The sequence below is a fragment of the Anser brachyrhynchus genome (assembly GCF_964034855.1).
Source record: "Anser brachyrhynchus genome assembly, chromosome: 1".
NCBI lineage: Eukaryota > Metazoa > Chordata > Aves > Anseriformes > Anatidae > Anser > Anser brachyrhynchus.
In genome coordinates this window covers 211697192-211715922 of record NC_137694.1, presented here as the reverse complement: position 1 = coordinate 211715922, position 18731 = coordinate 211697192, and the positions used below count along the sequence as shown (strand labels likewise).

Genomic DNA, 18731 nt, shown 5'->3' with positions numbered 1-18731 from the left:
TCAGCACCGTCCCGGCGGCCTTCGGCCCCCGCATCAGCGGTTTCTCAGCCCGGTCGGTCCCACACCGCCGTGGGGACGGCGCACAGAAGGAGCAGCAGCCATTCCCACACACTCTCTTTATACAGAGCCTGCCGGTTTTGGGGCGCGGCGGCAGCAAGGAAGGGCACTTCAGCAACCCCAGCCTCTCCCTCTTGTCCCGGGGGTGAGCAGGCACCCACCCCAACTCCGGATTTTTGGGGGAAGAGAGGAAGAGCCACCACAAAAGCTGTCACTGGGGCGCTTCCCGCGGCGCTACCGGCCCTGGGGGAGGCGCGCAGGATCCGGCCCCGACCCCAAGCAGCGTTATTTTCACAGCGTCTCACGCAGGAGCCGTACCCCGAGACCACGGGGGGTCTCACAGCACCCCCGGGCGCCCCGAGGAGCTATAGGGCCGGGGTCAGCAGCCCCCACAGCACTTCGGCCGTCCGGCAGCCCCAAAAGCCAGGGCCTCCCGTCCCAAAACCAAGCACGGGGCAGCCCCGTCGGGATGCGGCGTTCGCCGCCGCCGAGCCCCCAGCTCGCAGCTGGGACCCCCCCCCGGCCCTGGGCGCCATCCTAATCCTCGGGTCCCTCCGAAAACACCAAGGCGCAGCCGAAGACCTCCTGGAAGCAGTCGAGGAAGGGCTCGAGGACGTCGTCGACGGGGACGTGGCGGCCCAGCTCGCGGCTCAGCGAGGTGACGCCTTTGCCCTCCAGCCCGCAGGGCACGATGTGCTCGAACCAGGCCAGGTCGGTGCAGCAGTTCAGCGCCAGCCCGTGCGAGGTGATGTGGTGCCCGCAGTGCACCCCTGGGGGGGGGGGGGACAGGGACGGACGGGGGGACACACACCAGGCACCTGTCAGCACCCCGAAGGTGCTGCTCGGTGTTGTATGACCCCCCCCCGCCTCGGTGCTCCCTGCTTCTGCCAGGGTGCACCCTGCCCCCCCCCCCCAGCACACAGCCTCCCCTTGCATGCCCCCCCCCCATGCACAACCCCTCCCTCTGCCGCATTCCCCCCCCTCCAAAAAAAAAATTCATGCTCCCCTCTGCGGGTCCCCACAGTGCACGTGCTTGGCTGCACTCCCCCCCACCACACACCCCAAAAATCCCCCTCCCGGTGATGCCCCCCCCCCCCCATGCATGCATCCCCTTCCATGCACCCCCCCCCGCACACATCCCCTGCTGCACATCCCCCCCGGTTTCACCCCCCCTTCCCCCAGTGTGTGCCCCCCCATCCCCTGCATCCATCCCCCTCTCGGTGCCCCCCACCCCCATCACGCACCCCCCCCCAGCACCCCCCCCGCTGGTGCCCCCCCTCCCTCCCCGTTGCCCCCCCCCCCAATCCCATTGCACGCCCCTGCTATCTCCCAGGGCCCCCCCACTGCACACACCCCTACGAAACCCCCTCCCCGTGCCCCCCCAGCACACACGCCTACGTATCCCCCTCCCAGTGTCATCCCCGGTGCCCCCCCCCCATTGCACACCCCCCTTCCCCCCCCCATTGCACACCCCCCCCGTGCCCCCCCATTGCACACCCCCATGCATCCCCTCCCGGTGCCCACCCCCGGTGCCCTCCGGTGCCTCCCCCTTGCACACCCCCAGTGCTCCCCAGTCCCCCCCCCATTATGCACACCCCCCCCGTACCCCTTCCCATTACACACACCCCCCGGTGCCCCCTCCCCCTTGCACACCCCCATGCATCCCCTCCCAGTGCCCCCCCCGGTGCCCCCCCCATTACACACACCCCCGGTGCCTCCCCATTACACACCCCCAGTGAGCCCCCCCTTGCACGCCCCCCATACCCCCCCCATTACACACAAACCCGGTGCCCCCCCCATATCCCCCCCTTTCACACCCCCAGTGCCCCCCTTGCACACCCCCCTTACACACCCCTGTGCCCCCCCTTGCACACCCCCCATACCCCCCCCATTACACACACCCCCGCTGCCCCCCCATGCCCCCCCCTTGCACACACCCCCCTGCACACACCCCATACCCCCCCCTATTACACACACCCCCAGTGCCCCCCCCATACCCCCCCCCTTGCACACCCCCCATACCCCCCCCTTCACACCCCTGTGCCCCCCCATGCCCCCCCCCCCTTGCACACCCCCCCATGCCCCCCCCATTACACACAAACCCGGTGCCACCCCCCCCCATTACACACACCCCTGTGCCCCCCCCAACCCCCCCCTTGCACACCCCCCTTACACACCCCTGGTGCCTCCCCCCCAATACCCCCCCCTTACACACACCCCTGTGCCCCACCTTGCACACCCCGCTTGCACACCCCCCATACCCCCCCCTTACACACAAACCCGGTGCCCCCCCATACCCCCCCCCCCTTACACACACCCCTGGTGCCCACCCCCATGCCCCCCCCTTGCACACACCCCATACCCCCCCCTTACACACACCCCCGCTGCCCCCCCATGCCCCCCCCTTGCACACACCCCTTGCACACCCCCCATCCCCCCCCCCATTACACACACCCCTGTGCCCCCCCCCAACCCCCCCCATGCCCCCCCCTTGCACACCCCCCTTACACACCCCTGGTGCCTCCCCCCCAATACCCCCCCCTTACACACACCCCTGTGCCCCCCCCATGCCCCCCCCCTTGCACACCCCCCCACACCCTCCCCATTACACACACCCCTGTGCCCCCCCCTTGCACACCCCCCATCCCCCCCCCATTACACACCCCCCTGTGCCCCCCCATGCCCCCCCCCTTGCACACCCCCCCATGCCCCCCCCATTACACACAAACCCGGTGCCACCCCCCCCATACCCCCCCCCTTACACACACCCCCGGTGCCCCCCCCATGCTCCCCCCTTGCACACACCCCTTGCACGCCCCCCATCCCCCCCCCATTACACACCCCCGGTGCCCCCCCATGCCCCCCCCCTTGCACCCCCCCCACCCCCCCCCATTACACACAAACCCGGTGCCCCCCCCATGCCCCCCCCATGCCCCCCCCTTGCACACACCCCTTGCACGCCCCCCATCCCCCCCCCATTACACACACCCCCGTGCCCCCCCCAACCCCCCCGTGCCCCCCCCGCTCACCGATGGCGCCCACCTTGCCGTCCCCCAGCCACACGCCGGTGAGCGGCGGCGGCAGGGCGCGCGCTGCGGGCAGGCCGAGGCGGCGGCACAGCCTCACGCCGACCTCCGCCAAGCTCCCCACGTAGCCCCGCAGCCCCAGGCGCCGGCGCCGGAGGTCGAGCACCGGGAAGGCGAGCAGCTGCCCGGGGCCGTGGAAGGTAACGTGGCCCCCCCGCCGCACCGCCGCCAGCCCCGCTCCTTTCTCCCGCAGCCTCGCCGCCAGCTCCGCCGCCGGGGCTCCCCGCAGGCCCCAGGCGTAGACGGGGCCGGCCGGTTCGCTCAGCACCACGCTCTCCGCCGCCGCGGGACGGCGGCCGGGGGGCTGGGCGCCGCGGCAGGACGAGGCCCGAGCCGCCCCCACGCAGCGCTCCTGGACCCGCAGCGCCTCGGCGTAGGGCAGCGGGCCCAGGCGCAGCACCCGCACGGCGCCCCGCGACATGGCCGCCGCCGGCAGGCCCGGCCCGGCCCGGCTCGGGGTTCGGGGTTGGGCCCGGCTCGGCCCGGTTCGGGGTTCGGGGTTCGGGGTTGGGCCCGGCCCGGCCCGGTTCGGGGTTCGGGTTTGGGCCCGGCCCGGCTCGGTTCGGCCCGGTTCGGGGTTCGGCCCGGTTCGGGGTTGGGCCCGGCTCGGCTCCGCTCCGGTGCGCAGGCCGCGTTAGGCCGCGGCCGCTGGGAGGAGCCGCGAGGGGCGGGCACCGGGGGGGGACGGGGGAAGGGGGGGGCAGGGGGAAAGGGGACGGGGACAGGGGGACGGGGGGACGGGGGGAGGGTGTGTGGGGACGGGACGGACGTGGGGATAGGGGACGGGGGGCAGGGGGCAGGCGTGGGGACAGGGGACGGGCGTGGGGACAGGGGGCAGGGGACAGGGAACGGACATGGGGACAGGGGACAGGCGTGGGGACAGGGGATGGACATGGGGACGGGGGACAGGCATGGGGACGGGGGACGGATGTGGGGACAGGGGACAGGCATGGGGACAGGGGACAGATGTGGGGACAGGGGACGGACATGGAGATAGGGGACAGGGGACAGACCTGGGGACAGGGGACAGACATGGGGACAGGGGACAGGCACAGGGACAGGGGACAGACGTGGGGACAGGGGACGGACATGGGGATAGGAGAGCAGGAATGGGGAGTGGGGGTAGGGGAGAAGGGGTGGACATGGGGACAGGGGACAGGGGACAGACTTGGGGACAGGGGACAGACATGGGGACAGGAAGAGGGAAGGGGTTATGGGGACAGGGAACGGACATGGGGACAGGGGACAGGCAGGGGGACAGGGGACAGACATGGGGACATGAAGAGGGAAGGGGTTATGGGGACAGGGGACAGACGTGGGGACAGGGGACAGGCAGGGGGACAGGGGACAGACATGGGGACAGGGGACCAGGAATAGGGGGTGCGGATAGAGTAGAGGGGACGTGTATATGGGGACAGGGGATGGACATGGGGACAGGGGACAGACGTGGGGACAGGAAGAGGGGACGGTTATACAGGGACAGGGGACAGACATGGGGACAGGGGACCAGGAATAGGGGGTGAGGGTAGGGGACAGGGGACAGGTATATGGGGACAGGTATATGTGGACAGGAGACAGACATGGGGACATAAAGAGGGGACGGGTATATGGGGACAGGGGACAGACCTGGGGACAAGGGACAGACGTGGGGACAGGGGACCAGGAATTAGGGGGTGGGAACAGGGCAGAGGGGACAGGTATATGGAGATAGGGGACGGACAGGGGGACAGGAAGAGGGGACGGGTATATAGGACAAGAGACAGGTATATGGGGATAGGGGACAGACATGGGGACAGGGGACAGGCACGGGGACAGGGAACCAGGAATAGGGGCTGGGGATAGGGCAGAGGGGACGGGTGTATGGGGACAGGGGATGGACATGGGGTCAGGGGACACGCATGGGGACAGGGACAGGGACAGGAGACCAGGAATAGGGGCTGAGAATAAGGCAGAGGGGACAGGTATATGGGGACAGGGGACGGACATGGGGACAGGGGACCAGGAACAGGGGATGGGGATAGGGTAAAGGGGACAGGTACATGGGGACAGGGGACGGACATGGGGACAGGGGATGGACATGGGGACAGGGGACAGGCACGGGGACAGGGGACCAGGGGTAGGGGCTGAGAATAAGGCAGAGGGGACAGGTATATGGGGACAGGGGACGGACATGGGGACAGGCACAGGGAGTAGGGCCTGAGAATAGGGGATAGGTGACAAGGGACAGGTGTTTGTGGGTAGGGGACAGGCACGGGGACAGGGGACAAGGGGCCAGGGAAAAGGGACAGGCGTGGGGACAGGGGATCAAGGACAGCGAACAGGGCCTGGGAATAGGATATAGGGCTACAGGGCTCAGGTGACAGTTATATGTGGACAGGGGACAGGCACGGGGACAGGGGAAAGGGGACCTAGAATAGGATCTAGGGGCCAGGCACGGGGACAGGGGATAGGACCTGGGGGTAGAGGATAAGGGACAGGGACGGGGGACAGGGGCCGTACATGATAGAGACCAGGACGGGGAGATAGGGGACAGGCATGGGGACAGAGGATCAAGAGCAGGGGACGGGGCCTAGGAATAGGGGACAGGGGATGGAGGTGGAGGATAGGGGACAGGGACGGGATAGCAGATGGGGTTAGGGGTGGAGGGCAGGGCCTGGGGACGTGGGACAGGGGTTAGGGGACGGAGAGGGAGGATAACGGGGCAGAAACAGGGCATAGGAGCTGGGGTCGGGGGCTTGGGGTTAAAGGACAGGGCCCGGGGACAAGGGGAGGGGACAGGGGTGGAGGAGAGGGGCCAGGAACTGGGGGGATGGAGGGTGGTGGGTTGGGGCTGGGGACACGGGACGTGGGACAAGGTACGGGGAATAGGGTCAGCAGTGGGAGACAGGGGACAGGGGCAGACCCAGGGGTGGAGTGGGGAGGTAAGGGGCAGGCAGGGGGGACAGAGGACGGGACAGGGGACAGGCATCGGGGACAGGGTCTTGGGATGGGGGATGGCGGGTTGGGGTCCCGTGCTGACAGGGAAATAGGGACAGGGGACAGGCCAAGGGCTGGGGGGAGAGAATCCCGAGACAGGGGACAGGGCCTAGGAGATAGGGGGCAGGGGTCGGGAAAAGGGTCCGGGGATGGGGGATAAGGCACGGGGACGGGGAACGGGGCATGGGGGTGGCCGGTAGGGCCCAGGGCTGTGGGGTACAGCACCTGTAGGGTGGGGAACCCGGGGAAACGCGCAGTTCCTATTCTAAACGCGTTTCCTCGCGGTTGTTTTGTCGGATAAAGCAGACGGCTCCGTGCTCGCCGTACCCAGCCCCTGCGGGGGATCCGGCCCCAGTTTGCTCCCCCGGCCCTGCTGGGAGCGCTGGTGACAAACCGGGACGCCGGGGCGGCACCGCGAGGTCAGGCCTCGGGGATAAAGCCTCGGGAGCGGAGGCCGCAGGCGGCCTGCCGAGATGAATCACGGCGCGGCTTCGAGAGCGACAAAACCTCCCCGCCTTCGCTTTTCATTTTCTTTTTTTTTTTTATGGCAGGCGTAGAAAATGAACGCGGGCCCTGCCGGAGCGCCCCCGCGCCGACCGCTCCCACCGAGCAACCCTGCCGCCGGCGAGATCAAGCATGTGAAAGTCTCGGTGCGTGCGTTTTGATTTTACAGAGCAATCGGCTGCGCTGATAAACCCGTTTTTTTGTTGTTTTTTTTTTTTTTATCACAAACGCACCTGGCTGGGAGGCCGCCCTTTGTGGCCCCTGACAGTTTGGCCGGCGGCCGACGGCGGCGTCGCGGGGCGCGCTCCCCCCGTTCGCTCGCTCGCTCGACGCAAAGGAGCGAGCGCCACAGCGGCTCGTAAAACGCCGGGACGGGCTGGGAAACGGCACCATAAAAACCCCTCCGGGGCGTTGTGTCAGCGCCTCGTGGGCGCGTTTCCTTCGTCTACCGGCTCCTTGCGGGCAGGAATCGGGGAGAGCCACTCGGGGCTCTGCCGCTGCTGCCGGCGCCCGCCCTTGGCAGGCGAGGCTGGCGCTCGGCACCAACATTGTGTGCGGGTCCGGCTATTTCCTTTTCGCGCGGCTGAGCTCCGAGCTCCCGCTGGGACATCAAAGCCGAACGCTCTTCCTTCCTGGCGGGCAGCGGCGCTGCCTGCGTAAGACGGGGAGAAGGGTGTGCGACCGGTCCGCCATCCTCGGAAACAGGACGACGGAAAGGAGCGCGGGGCATTCCCTGCCGGCATCCTGCCTTGGGAGCGGGGGGGGTACGGAGAAGTTTGCGTGGAAAGGAGCCCACGGGTAGCTCAGGTTTTACCCTCACATCACTGTTAAAGGCTTTTTGTTCGTGACGCTGCCCTGCGTTGCCTTTTCCCCGGGACACCTTTCGCCGCCGCCGAGCTTCTTGAATCCTCCCCGACTCCTCGGATTGCAGGAGCAGGCAGGGCCCGTCCTCCTGGCGCGAGGCTGAAGGACGTTACCCCTCGGGGAGCTCTGGAGCTAAGGCAAGCAGGATTTAATGGCAGGAAGGGGAGGGGGGGACGAAGGTGGGGGCTGTGAGACAGGTGCCTGGCAGGAGGGGGGCTGCGCGCAGCCCGCGGCGAGCCACGGGCGGATGCAAAGGGCAGCGTCTTGGCTCCGGGCGAGCCCGTGACAAAATTCCTGTTGACTTTGGCAAGGCCAGGATGTCACGGAGAGGTGACGGAGCCGTGCCGGTGTCATGGGCAGAGCCAGGAGCCGAGTGCCCGGCCTGGGGTGCCCCTCACACCGCCGGCTACGGAGACCCCTCCCCAAGCAAATCCCCGTTTTTTTCAGGCAGGTTGTACCAAACTGGCTCCTCTTCCTGAGGTTTGTGCCGAGGGCCACGCCAGCACGGGTGCTAACCGTCCGCATTAAATAATGATATGAATTTTTTGAAGCGTGCAGGAGTTTGGCGCGTGGGCTGGAGCCCGGCTCTGCTCGGGGCTGCGCGAGCTCAAAAGGAAAATCCCACCCCGAGGAAAATCGGAACATCCTGGGCTTGTTTCTGGACCCGTCACCGTGTGCCTCTGTTCATCCATCGGCCTGGAAGGAGCCCAGAGGTCACCTCCTCACCCCGGGGGGATCGATCTTGGCATCCAGGTGGGTCTCAGAGACCTCCAGAGGCGGAGAGGCCTCCTGGCTTGGTGCGTAAGGAGGTGGTTCTGGCAAGCCGTGAGCCACGGGTTCATTTTTCCTTCATACCTACACCCGCTGTGTGCCCGCAGGTCCCCATGTGGCAGCTCAGAAGGGCCAGCCGGGTCCCCGCGCAGGACCCTGGCATCACGCCCGTGCTGCAAGCACAGCCAGCCAGCCCTGCAGTTGTCTGAGGGACGAACATTTTCACTCCGGCTCATTCCGTAATAAACCTCTCACTCGAGCTGACGTCCCCGGCTCATTCAGGCAGGACCTCGGGGGGACGTGACCCACAGCCAGAACCGCTCCTTCCCCCCCTTATGTATTCAGTGACTCAAAGAAACGCTCCCGAGGCTGTGACAAAGGGGAAGGAAAACAAGGAAATGCACGTGTGAGGCTGTGCTGCGGGCCGCACGCACCGGGGGTGCATTTAGGAAGTAGTTAAGGAAGCTCCTCGCCGCGCCTGGGGAGAGGGGTCGGAGCCGGTGCCAGGCCCTGCGTCCGTCCGCCTTCCCTCAGCTGCAGTCATCCTTTGACCCGTTTCGGGGTCTGCGTTGCTCCTCCGGGCTCTCCAGCTGATGTTTGTGCTCACAAAGGAAAGATGCAGCTCAGACGCACCGCCCGGCCCTCGTCGATGCTGGTGGAGATGTCCCCATGTCCGCTTTGTCCCCAGCTGCTTGCCAGCTCCCCTGCTGGCACAGCTCTGCGTGCAGCCAGTCCCGCTGAAACCACCCCAGCCAGGCTGAGCACTCACCAGGGCACCCTTTTTACGAGAAATCCCCTAAAAGAGCCGAGTTAGGGAGCAGGCTGGCGTGCGGGCAGGTCCCTGGGGGCAGCAGCCCCAGACGGGGCGCTGGGGACACCCCTCGGGGGCTGCAGTGCCACCTGCGAGGGACGCGGTCGTAGACCTGCTAATTTGAAGTCGCCACCAAATTTCACCTGCCACAAGGAACCTCGTGTGCCCTTTAGGGATTCAGCTCTTTTCAAGCACCTACAAAACCCCTGTTTTATTGACTCTGCTTTTCATACCCAGGGGGAGCTGGCGCTCACGCGTTGCTTTTAGCACGGCAGAGGAAGAAAAGGGTGGGGTGAGCGCACGTGGCATTGCCTGTTGACAGACCTGCAAATACCTGGGAGATCAGGATCCATTTCAGCAGTGGGAAAGGAGAGGCAGAGAAGAATCCTGCTGCAACAACCCAGGGCCAAGAAGAGGGCCTGGACTTGCATCTGGCTCGGTGTCACCGTCCTGGTGCGCAGAGGTTTCACGCCCAATTCTCTGCTCACTTCCATCTCTATCTGACATGAATTTCAGGGAACTGTTGACTAGATACTGTTCTCTTCGTGCTTTATGGGGGAAAAAAAATGTGAAAAGTGACAGTCGGGATGGTAAAAATGGCTTTTCCTTCTGTCTTTCCCTGCTGCTGCCAAAAACCTGCCAGTTCGGAATGTTTTTCACAGGCTCATCTCCCAGGAGAAGCGAGTTATTTCTGATGGAAGCAGCTGGTTCTGCTAAAAGGTCTTATTTCAGACACCGGAATGGAAAAAACAACAAAAAAACCACCATCAATTCCCACTCTTTGGGGTCAGACGTGGTGTTTTTGCCTCCTGTGACACGGGGCAGATGAACCTGTAAGTCTCCGGACAGGAGCTTTTCTTTCAGCAGACATGGCACAGACCCGCTCCGTTTTCACTGGCACACGTGGATGTACAGCACCTGCTGTTCCAGCTATGTTTAAATCAATAAATATTCTTTCAGAATATCAAAGGGGCTGCATTCGGCTCCCTCCAGGTGCGGGTTTCAGTTTATGCTGCCCACGCTATTCGTGTCTGAGTGTCGCTGGAAGGAGAGGGGGGCTCGCATCGGCGTGATAAAACGCTGCCTTGGTCCCCAAACCAGGGCTAAAGCAGGGCTCAGAGACCAGGAAACTGCACACAGGGAGGAGAATAAGCCACGAGGGGTGGGAGCTGTGGGAATTTGGGACCCGGTCTGGGCAGGAGGCGAGTAAAGGGAGAACTGGTAAAAGTCATTTGGCTTTGTGGGCCTCCTTGAATCGCGTGTGGGGTGGGGACGATTGCGCTAGACTTTGTTTGTTAAAGGCTTTGAGATTCTCAATGGAAAGGGCTTTAACACGGTGAAAATGCTTAGCAGTGCTCAGTATCTTCGAGGCCTTTTTCAGCTCAACAGCACCAACCTTCAGGCGTCTTTCTTCTCCGTCTTTGGTACTGGGGACTTGGTGGGACGAAGGTTCAGGTTGGAAGGGACCTCGGGAGGCCTCAGCTCCGACCTCCTGCCCAAAGCAGGGCCTGCCCTGAGACTGGGCCGGGTTGCTTGGGGCTTTATCCCGTCAGGCCTTGAAAACCTGCACGAACGGAGACACACAGCCTGCCTGGAGCCCTGCCCGCTGCAGGAAAAAGCTTCTCCTCGTCTCAGTCTGAACCTCTCTTGTTTCAGCTTAGGCCCATCTAGTTACCTTGAAAGCAGGCGTGAGTGAGAGCAGCACCAGACCCCGTTCCTCAATTTTGTAGGAAGAAAAGAAATCCTCAGCTAGAAGACCTTCAACAAGCTCGTTCTAACCCTAAGAGCAGTCGGTGACACCAGGACATACTGTGCTCTGAAGGTGAAAAGGGTGATTTTACGGTTCCCAGGCCCTTCAGCCGAGGTCAGGAAAGCATCCAGAATGCTCAAGGCAGGAAACAAAACCAAACCAAACCAAACCAAACCAAACCAAAAGATGAAAAGAGACGTTTTTAAAGCAAAATGATGAGTAATGTATTAAGACCTGCACTGTCCTTCCCATAAACCAAACAGAAATGTCGAGCCGAAAGCAAAATGTCACGGTAGAAGAATAGCTACGGTGACATGAATAAAAAGAGAGAAACGGCGTGGGAGAAGGTGCACGGGACCGCCGGAGGAAGAGGATGCGAGCAGCTTTGTCAGCAGCCCAACAAACACGATGCCAGCTGAGTAAGGCGATTGTTGTGGCCGCTGGAGAGACGCCCCAGCACGCCGCAGGGCCACGTGCGTCACGTGAGCTGATTTTAACACATCGAAGGCGTGCAATTTCCTTCCCCGACCTTTGCCAGGTGAAAAATTGACGCAGTCGAGTGAGGATCTGCATCCGCTTGGAGCTCGCACGGGGCGGGCGACTTCGCCCCGGAGCGAGGCGCTCCCCTGTTCAACGGGGCTGGCATCCTCCCAACGGGGGATCTTTGGGGTTCTGCACCTGATGGAGCTGAGCAAGGCTCTCCCTGAGCCCTGCGCAGCCAAACCCCATTTTTTTTTGTTGGTATCGGGCTAGTCTCTGGCCCGCTTTGCTCCCCAAGCCACCGCGGTGGGTTTCGGTGGGTTTCGGCGGTGCTGGCACAGCGTGCCGTGGGGATGAAGGGCAGCGTGCCGTGGGGACGAAGGACAGCATGCCATGGGGACGAAGGGCAGCGGCCCCACTCCAGCCCCACTTTTGCAGGGGCTGCTGCGGGGTTGAAGCTTGGGACCACCGCTCCCCCAGCTCCTGGGGCCGGTGGGAAGCTGGGGAAGAGCGGGGCATTGCCCGCAGCAGAAGCTCTGCCTTGCACCGCTGCCCCTGCTCGCCCCAGCACCCGCAGCAGGATTTCACGCCTCGGGGCTTCCCGGCAGGAGTGGTGCCGAGCTGGCACCTGCTGACCGAGGCTGGGAATTGCACGAAGAGGGGAGGTTTTGCAGACGTGGTGCCCGTGCCCCCTGGGCAGGCGTTCATTCCCTGGCCGCAACCGTGGTTGCACCTTGGCGAGCTCTGCTGCAGGGGCTGAACCACCGCACGGCCGCAGTGCCCTCTGCAAAACTGGTATTTTTGGTTTTCCTACCGCTTACCGAATCCGTTTGGGGTTGTTTTCCCCCCAAATCAACCCACCTGCCTTTTTTCAAAGTCAAACCTAGCCAGCACCTAAGTAAAAGTGCCAGCCCTCCTCCAGGGACCCCGTCTTCTGCCGACGCGCAGGGCTCAGACCTCGCAGCGCAAAGGCACGGCGTAAACTTTGGTGTTGCATTCTTTGGGGTACCAAGGAGGGAGGAGGGAAGGAGTTTTCCCACCCTGGACACGCAACGTGGTGTGGCCGAGCTGATGCATACATTTTTCCCCCCATATCTCCCTCCCTGCTCGGTCTCAGCATGCTGCGGCTGTGCACCGTGCTGGTTTTGGGGAGATGCTTTCCTGCCCTTTCTCATCTCTGTTTTATCCGTAGTTATTCTTCAGAGAATTGTCATTATTTCCTCGCTGCTACTCTTGTTTATCTTCTTTAATAGCCTGTCTGCTGGGGAAACCGATCTGCATAGCTGCTAGAAAACATGCTGTTCTGCCGCAGCTCCTTCTGTGCCCATCCTGCTATTGAATAAATGTCAAATAATCCATGCTGAGGCACACTAATTACCTTGAAATAAAAGACATCAACAGCAGGAGTCCACAGGGGAAGCATTCCGTCAATCTCCCCATGCAAACAGCCCCAAGAACGCACTCAGAGTGAGATGTGGGCATTAGTCAATAACCTGAAGTGAGAAACGCCAGCTACCAGCGTGGCTCAATATGGGAAATTCTCCCGATGCTTTCGAAGCCATTCATGTAAATCATCTTTTTTTTAAGATGTGACAACTTGTACTTGGGGGATGGAAAGATTATATTCTTTTTGCCAACACATTCCCAGATGTCTACATGTTGTTTTTTTTTTTCAGCTACAGTGCTTAAATCTTACATTTGTATTTTTTGGGGAAGGAACTCTTCGTGCAAAAGTGCAAGAAATCTAGGCACAAAAGGCTGCGCAAGGTACGAAAGCGAAAGAAATCTATCTGTTCGTACCATTAACCATAAAATGTTTCTCCCCCCGAAGATGCGCGATGCTGTGACGTGCCATAAAACATGCGAGTGGGCCGGGAACCAGCTCCAGATGAAGACGCTTAAATGTAGGTGTCTCCACTTCTGCTGGGTGTCTAAAACTCTGTGTCACTGGGGGAGCCAGCAGCCAGCACTGCTGGCGGTGCCAGGAGTGATTTGACTAACAAAGATAGACAGCAACCGACTGTCAGCAGTCACGCTACGGTTCTCTGCTGCTTGTCAGAGGGGGGGGATGCAATCCTGTGTAGGTATTCTTCGTTCCCCTGAGCCTTATCTCAGGAGTTTTTCAGGTGCCTCTCCCTTGTTGGCGTTGTCGCCGCCTCGCATTTTGAGCATCTCAAGGTTTTTGGTTGTGAATAGGCGGGGCGTTTGATCCTCTTGCACTACACATGCTGCATTTTGCTTTTTGCGAAAAGCTTTTTAATTATTGTTATTTATTTCTTTTTATCCTTTTTTCTTAGTTTGCATTGCAAATCCAGCAGCACCCAGAAATGTCACTCTGGCAGAGGGTCCCTACCTTTCTGGGCTTCCTTCTTTCAACAGAGCTACACCTTCTTTTAGGTCTCAGCAGTCTCAGACACAGAAAAGACTGTGAAGCCATGCAGACAAATGCATCTGTCTCAAATGCAGCTATCTCCTACGAGAGCAATTTTCATTCCAGTTTATGGACTTGCCTGTACTGATTCAGTCCCTTGCAACCCTACAAACAACTTAATTCTGATTGCTTTTCTGACAGTGTTTAATCCCAAGTCCTCCAGTTATGATTATGCATTTCGTATGGTTAAGGAAGGAGGCTATAATCCAACTCACCCACCGCACGGGACTCCTACCAAAAAGACCCCATTAATTCTACCCTGCTATTTTAAGGCAGCTTGGTGTAAGAAAAGAGGAGGATCAATCTCTGTATCTCCTTATGCATGTCTTACAGGTTTTATTTTATTACTGAAGTCCTCTGCTTCTCTTCAGATGGGATGCATTTCCACCCGAACACTGGATCTTCAGGAGCCTCTGATAGAAGTAAATTGATAAGCTCCGAAAGGAAAAAGGGTGTCTGTACCTAGATGAATTTTGGACAGATTCAATTACCAGTGCTTTGACACCCTCCTCTGTGTCTCTAAGGTCTCTGTGTCCCTGTTCTCCCTTCAGCGTTGCTCGGTTGTTCAAGTTTCCCCTCATACGATATTAATTAAAACTTCAACAGAACTCCTTTCACTCAAACTCCTCCTCAGTCAGATGCTTGCCAGCTACTATATATAATAAATTTCCAGAGACTCTGCCCATTCTTTTTTGCCTTTTTGGAAAGCATTTGTGAAACAACCATTATTATGAGCCTTTGGGCTTGGTTTCTGCTGGTGCTGGTGGTTTTGGCTGGGGGAAGCTCTAAGTACAAGACATTTTGTTACACACAAGCAATGTTTGAAAGAATCTTTTATAGAGCTCTGAGAAAGAAAGTTTGAGAGTCAGGATACTCGGGCTTTACACCTGGGAGTATTGAAAGATTCTTGGACAGATCACATAACCTCTCTGTGTCTCAGCATCGTCATCTTTGAAATGGGGATAAACCTCATCTGCTCCTTGGAAGAGGAACTTGCGTTTGACTTATATTTGTCAGAGCCTTGTATGAGAGCATTGCAAATTCTGTACAAAAGAGTATTATCGGGTCTTTTAAGGGAATGCTCCCAAAGTATTTTCAGATCCTGCATTAGGATTGATGCATCTTGCCTTCAGCAAACACAAATTTAGATGTCTAAACCCGACACGGTTACAATAGATTCATTTTCTGGGCATTGAAGAAAAACAGACTCCTCTCAGGGTCAATACCAAAATAGGTGTCCTGGACAGATTCACAGCAATGCCCCCTAGAAGTGCTTCAAACATCTCCGGTTATGCAACAGGAATCCCAGGAACATACCCTTCAACATCTATCAGTTTGCTGCGTTACAATGAGAATATTTCTCTTGCTCCCATTTTCCCTTCTTTTCAAATTATTTTACGTGTTTCATCTGTTAAATATTATTTACAAGTGTTACTCTCCAGGACAAGGAGACAGGGTACGTTCGAGTCTTCAGCCCCTCGTTCAATTTCATGGGCCAGTCTGTAGGAGCTGCTGCTCTTGTAGAGCAACTAACTCCACTGTAATGTGTGAACTAATGTGTGAACAGTCGCTGTGCACCAGAAGGATCCCTGCAGCTCCCCTGCCAGCTGGTCCTTATGCTGTTTCCAAGATCGGTGCAGCATTCAGTAGATTTATGATGAAAAAAAAAGAAAAAAAGAAACAGTTACCAAAGTTGCAAGGAGACGTTTTAAAAGTCATTTTGTGCTTTTACAGGTGATGATGCTAGCGCTGAAAACTGGGGGTTTTGTGTACTACCAAGATTATGGCTGCACACTCAGGAGAATTTGCTGGGACCCAAGGAGCGCGGTGCAAGGTTTGCGTGAGTGCCCACTGCTGCGTTTCTTTCAAGCTTTGCTCTTCTGGATATTTCACAAAGATAAAACAAACGAACAAAAAACAGCACCCAGATGCTCAGAGGATAAACTGGGACTCCCCAAAACACCAGGGCCGAGAGGGTACCTAATTAGTTTACAATTGAGATTGCTGCTGTCTACAGTGATATTAGGGACATGTCCCTGGTTTACACTCTGGGTCTACTATGTGCAGCCTGAAAAGGGGCAATATTTGCCAGGGCCAAGTACAACAAGATCACAAACAAGAAGCCGGGTTTCATGTCTTTGGTAAGCTCAGCTGGATTATGAGAACAACAAGCATGCAGCTGTGATGCAGGCTGCCTTTAAAGTACGAGGCTGTTTGATCTCCCCTGCTGACTGCAATGTTTGTAGGAGAATCGTGGCATCCAGGGCATAAAGTCACAAATGAGATCAGCACACTTTGGTCTTTCTCCTGCTTCCAGTACTGACCTGATGTGCATCCCCAGGGAAATCTCATTGCTTACTCCAAGTCTCCTTGCATCCATCTCTGCAGTGCTGCTCTGGGAGTTTCAGTGGCTCTGTCACATCTTCATTATTTTTTTTCTTTAAGAAAAATGTAAAAGGACATTAAAATTCAACTGTTCCATACTTTGGTTTCAGGTTGTAGTTTTAATTTCATTGTTGATCAGCTGCTGTGTTTCAAGCACCATTGGATAGGAACGTTTTGCACAGTGATTTGATTCACAAGATGAAATTGCAAAATGCCTCTTTACCAGCTTTGGGCAGACCTGGAGACCTCTCATACTACTGACACAAATATTCATCGAGTCCCAGAATCTGCAAAAAATCATTGCCTTTCCATAACAAAGAGCAATTTGTGGGTAATGATTTTGACCTTTCTCCTGCTCCTTTTAAAAATAAGAAATAAAATGCCTGACATCAGGGAGTTAAAGGTCCTTGCTCAGCTCTTGCTGATTAAATGTATACTTTGCAACATCATTAATATTAGGGCTGGTGTCACCACCCTGGGCACCCAAAGGAAGATTATTCCTCGAGTGTTAAGGCTAATTTTGCAATCTTTCCTTCCAAAGCAGCCAAGTCTATCTCTCTTCTTCTCTGTTACAGCTCTCAGTACCAATAAATGAATGCATTCGAGTTACGGATCTCACACACCCAAATTTAATTTGAGATTCTCCTGCTGCATGGTTCAGTCCTGTGAGACATGGCACTCCACTGGGACCTCTCAGTTTTCTGAAGCCAGTATCCCTGGAGACAAAATATAAATCAGAAAAGGACCCGGTGCTCATAAAGGTGATAGTTCAGTGATCCCTCCATCACTGGCCCTAAAAACACATTTTTCAGCTCAGCGCTGTGGCCCACCTGAAAATGCTAGGAGCAGAAGGAAACATGCATCGCTTCTCTCGCACAGAAGCAGGTGTCGTAGCACTGTTAGATGCTGAGAAGTTCTTTCTTTTGTCTTGCTTTTAACTGTCAGTACAACAAAGGAAAGCAAGCCACCTGCATGCAGGGTCAGAGCTTGCAGGTCGTGACTCTGTGCGTCCCAGCCAGGATGGTTTTATTTTCCCAGCAAAAGGTCTATGGAGTTGGTTCAGGGTGATTTGAAGCATTATAGCTTATTAAATCATAGACTCAATTTACAGGTAACAGTTTACTGACCTAAGTAGATGGTATATAGAAAAGAAGCAGTTCAGGAAGCTGAAATGGGCTGATAAGGGCACCAAAGACAGGGGGATTCAGGCAGATAGGATGCAGGGAGGGTGGGAGAAGCCAGATATCCCTTTTCTTTGCAGCAGCAGTCTCCCTGACCCAGCTAATCCACGTGTGGGGCCACGCTATAACCCAGCCAGGACAGGCAAATAAGAAACATAGCAAATAAAATTTAGTATAATCCACATTGAAAGAAAAAAAAAACTCAAAACCACCTTGTAGACTTTATGAGTTTTTAAATTAACTGCATCAGCTATGGAGAAGCCTTTGGAAACTGGAATCGATGTATCGATAAAGTCCTTAGCTTCCTGTGAAGGTGTATTACAAAAGGGGTGTAAATGCAGCGGGATGGGACACCTTGTCTTCCTGCATTTGGTATTTATTGCAAAACAAAATAGAAGAAACCACAGAGGAATGTTTAGCACGTGTTATGAGAAGTGCTGGACGTCAACGCAAAGCTAGAAGAAAATTTCCCAGTGGAAACTTGGGGAGGGTTTATCCTGGATGAAGAAGAGTTTTAAACCGCCAACACGAGGCATCTCCATCAAGTAACGCCTCACCCTGCCCTTCAGCGCTGACATTTCCCTGGGCCAGGGAGCGGTAGGACTCCAACGCTTGGTTCCCCTCTGGCATTCCAGCAAGGATCAGGCAGGCCCCAGGCAGGGCTGATAAAAAAAAAGGAAAATTGGTAATTTCCAACAAGTTTGTGGTTCATTTTTCCCTGCCCCGGGTGTCTCCTACCTGACCGAGAGCAGGGGTGGGGACGGGACTGCTGGGTGACAAGGAGAGGGGTGACAGGAAAGCTGCAGGGACACGAGGGGACATGGTGGGGATGCATGAGGGGAGAGCATGAGGCTGTGGGGACAGGAGGGGACACCATGGGGACGTGAGGGGACATGTGAGGGGACAGAGTGAGGCTGCGGGGACATGAGGGGACGTCATGGGGATGGATGCGCCAGGGGAGGTTCGGGTTGGAAATGAGGAGACATTTCTGCTCAGCAAGAGCGGTCAGGCGTTGGGACGGGTTGCCCAGGGAGGTGGTGGAGTCCCTGTCCCTGGGGGTGTTCAAGGAGACGTTGGACGTGGTGCTTGGGGACATGGTTTGGTGGGGGACATTGGTGGTAGGGGGGTGGTTGGACCAGGTGATCCTGGAGGGCTTTAACAACCCTAATGATTCTGGGATTCTCTGATTCTTTGATGTGTGAGGGGACAGTCTGAGTCTGTGGGGGTGGGGGGAGACACCATGGGGATATGTCAGGGGACAGTGCAAGGCTGTAGGGATGTGAGGGGACTCGGTGGGGATGCGTGAGGGGACAACACGAGGCAGCTGGGATGTAAGGGGACACCATGGGGACATGTGAGGGGGCAGTGCAAGGCTGTGGGGATGTGAGGGAATACTGTTGGGATCTGTCGGGGGACAGTGCAAGGCCACAGGGCC

At 58.1% G+C, this 18731-nt stretch overlaps 2 protein-coding genes across 14 annotated transcripts; one reads left to right on the top strand and one right to left on the bottom strand.

Moving 5' to 3' along the window:
* Positions 1–101: 101 nt before the first annotated feature.
* On the bottom strand, positions 102–3642 carry LIPT2 (lipoyl(octanoyl) transferase 2). The gene is made up of 2 exons (XM_080574427.1): positions 3087–3642; positions 102–827 (listed from the first exon to the last, which is right to left on the bottom strand). The coding sequence occupies exons 1-2, from the start codon at positions 3562–3564 to the stop codon at positions 595–597; spliced, it is 711 nt and encodes a 236-aa protein (XP_080430553.1). The 5' UTR covers positions 3565–3642; the 3' UTR covers positions 102–594.
* LOC308185841 (uncharacterized protein) lies at positions 3153–17992 on the top strand. Of its 13 annotated transcripts, none has more exons than XM_080574464.1 (6): positions 3153–3283; positions 6671–6769; positions 8046–8240; positions 13131–13203; positions 15465–15564; positions 16691–17992. In XM_080574464.1, exons 2-6 carry the CDS (start codon positions 6680–6682, stop codon positions 16704–16706), a joined length of 474 nt encoding a protein of 157 aa, XP_080430590.1. In that variant the 5' UTR covers positions 3153–3283; positions 6671–6679; the 3' UTR covers positions 16707–17992. The 13 variants fall into 13 exon arrangements, 2 of the variants coding, with proteins under 2 accessions (XP_080430590.1, XP_080430589.1); XM_080574463.1 differs by having other exon boundaries at positions 15465–15570; XR_013943780.1 differs by lacking the exons at positions 15465–15564; positions 16691–17992 and adding an exon at positions 14102–15448 and having other exon boundaries at positions 6671–7624.
* Positions 17993–18731: the final 739 nt, after the last annotated feature.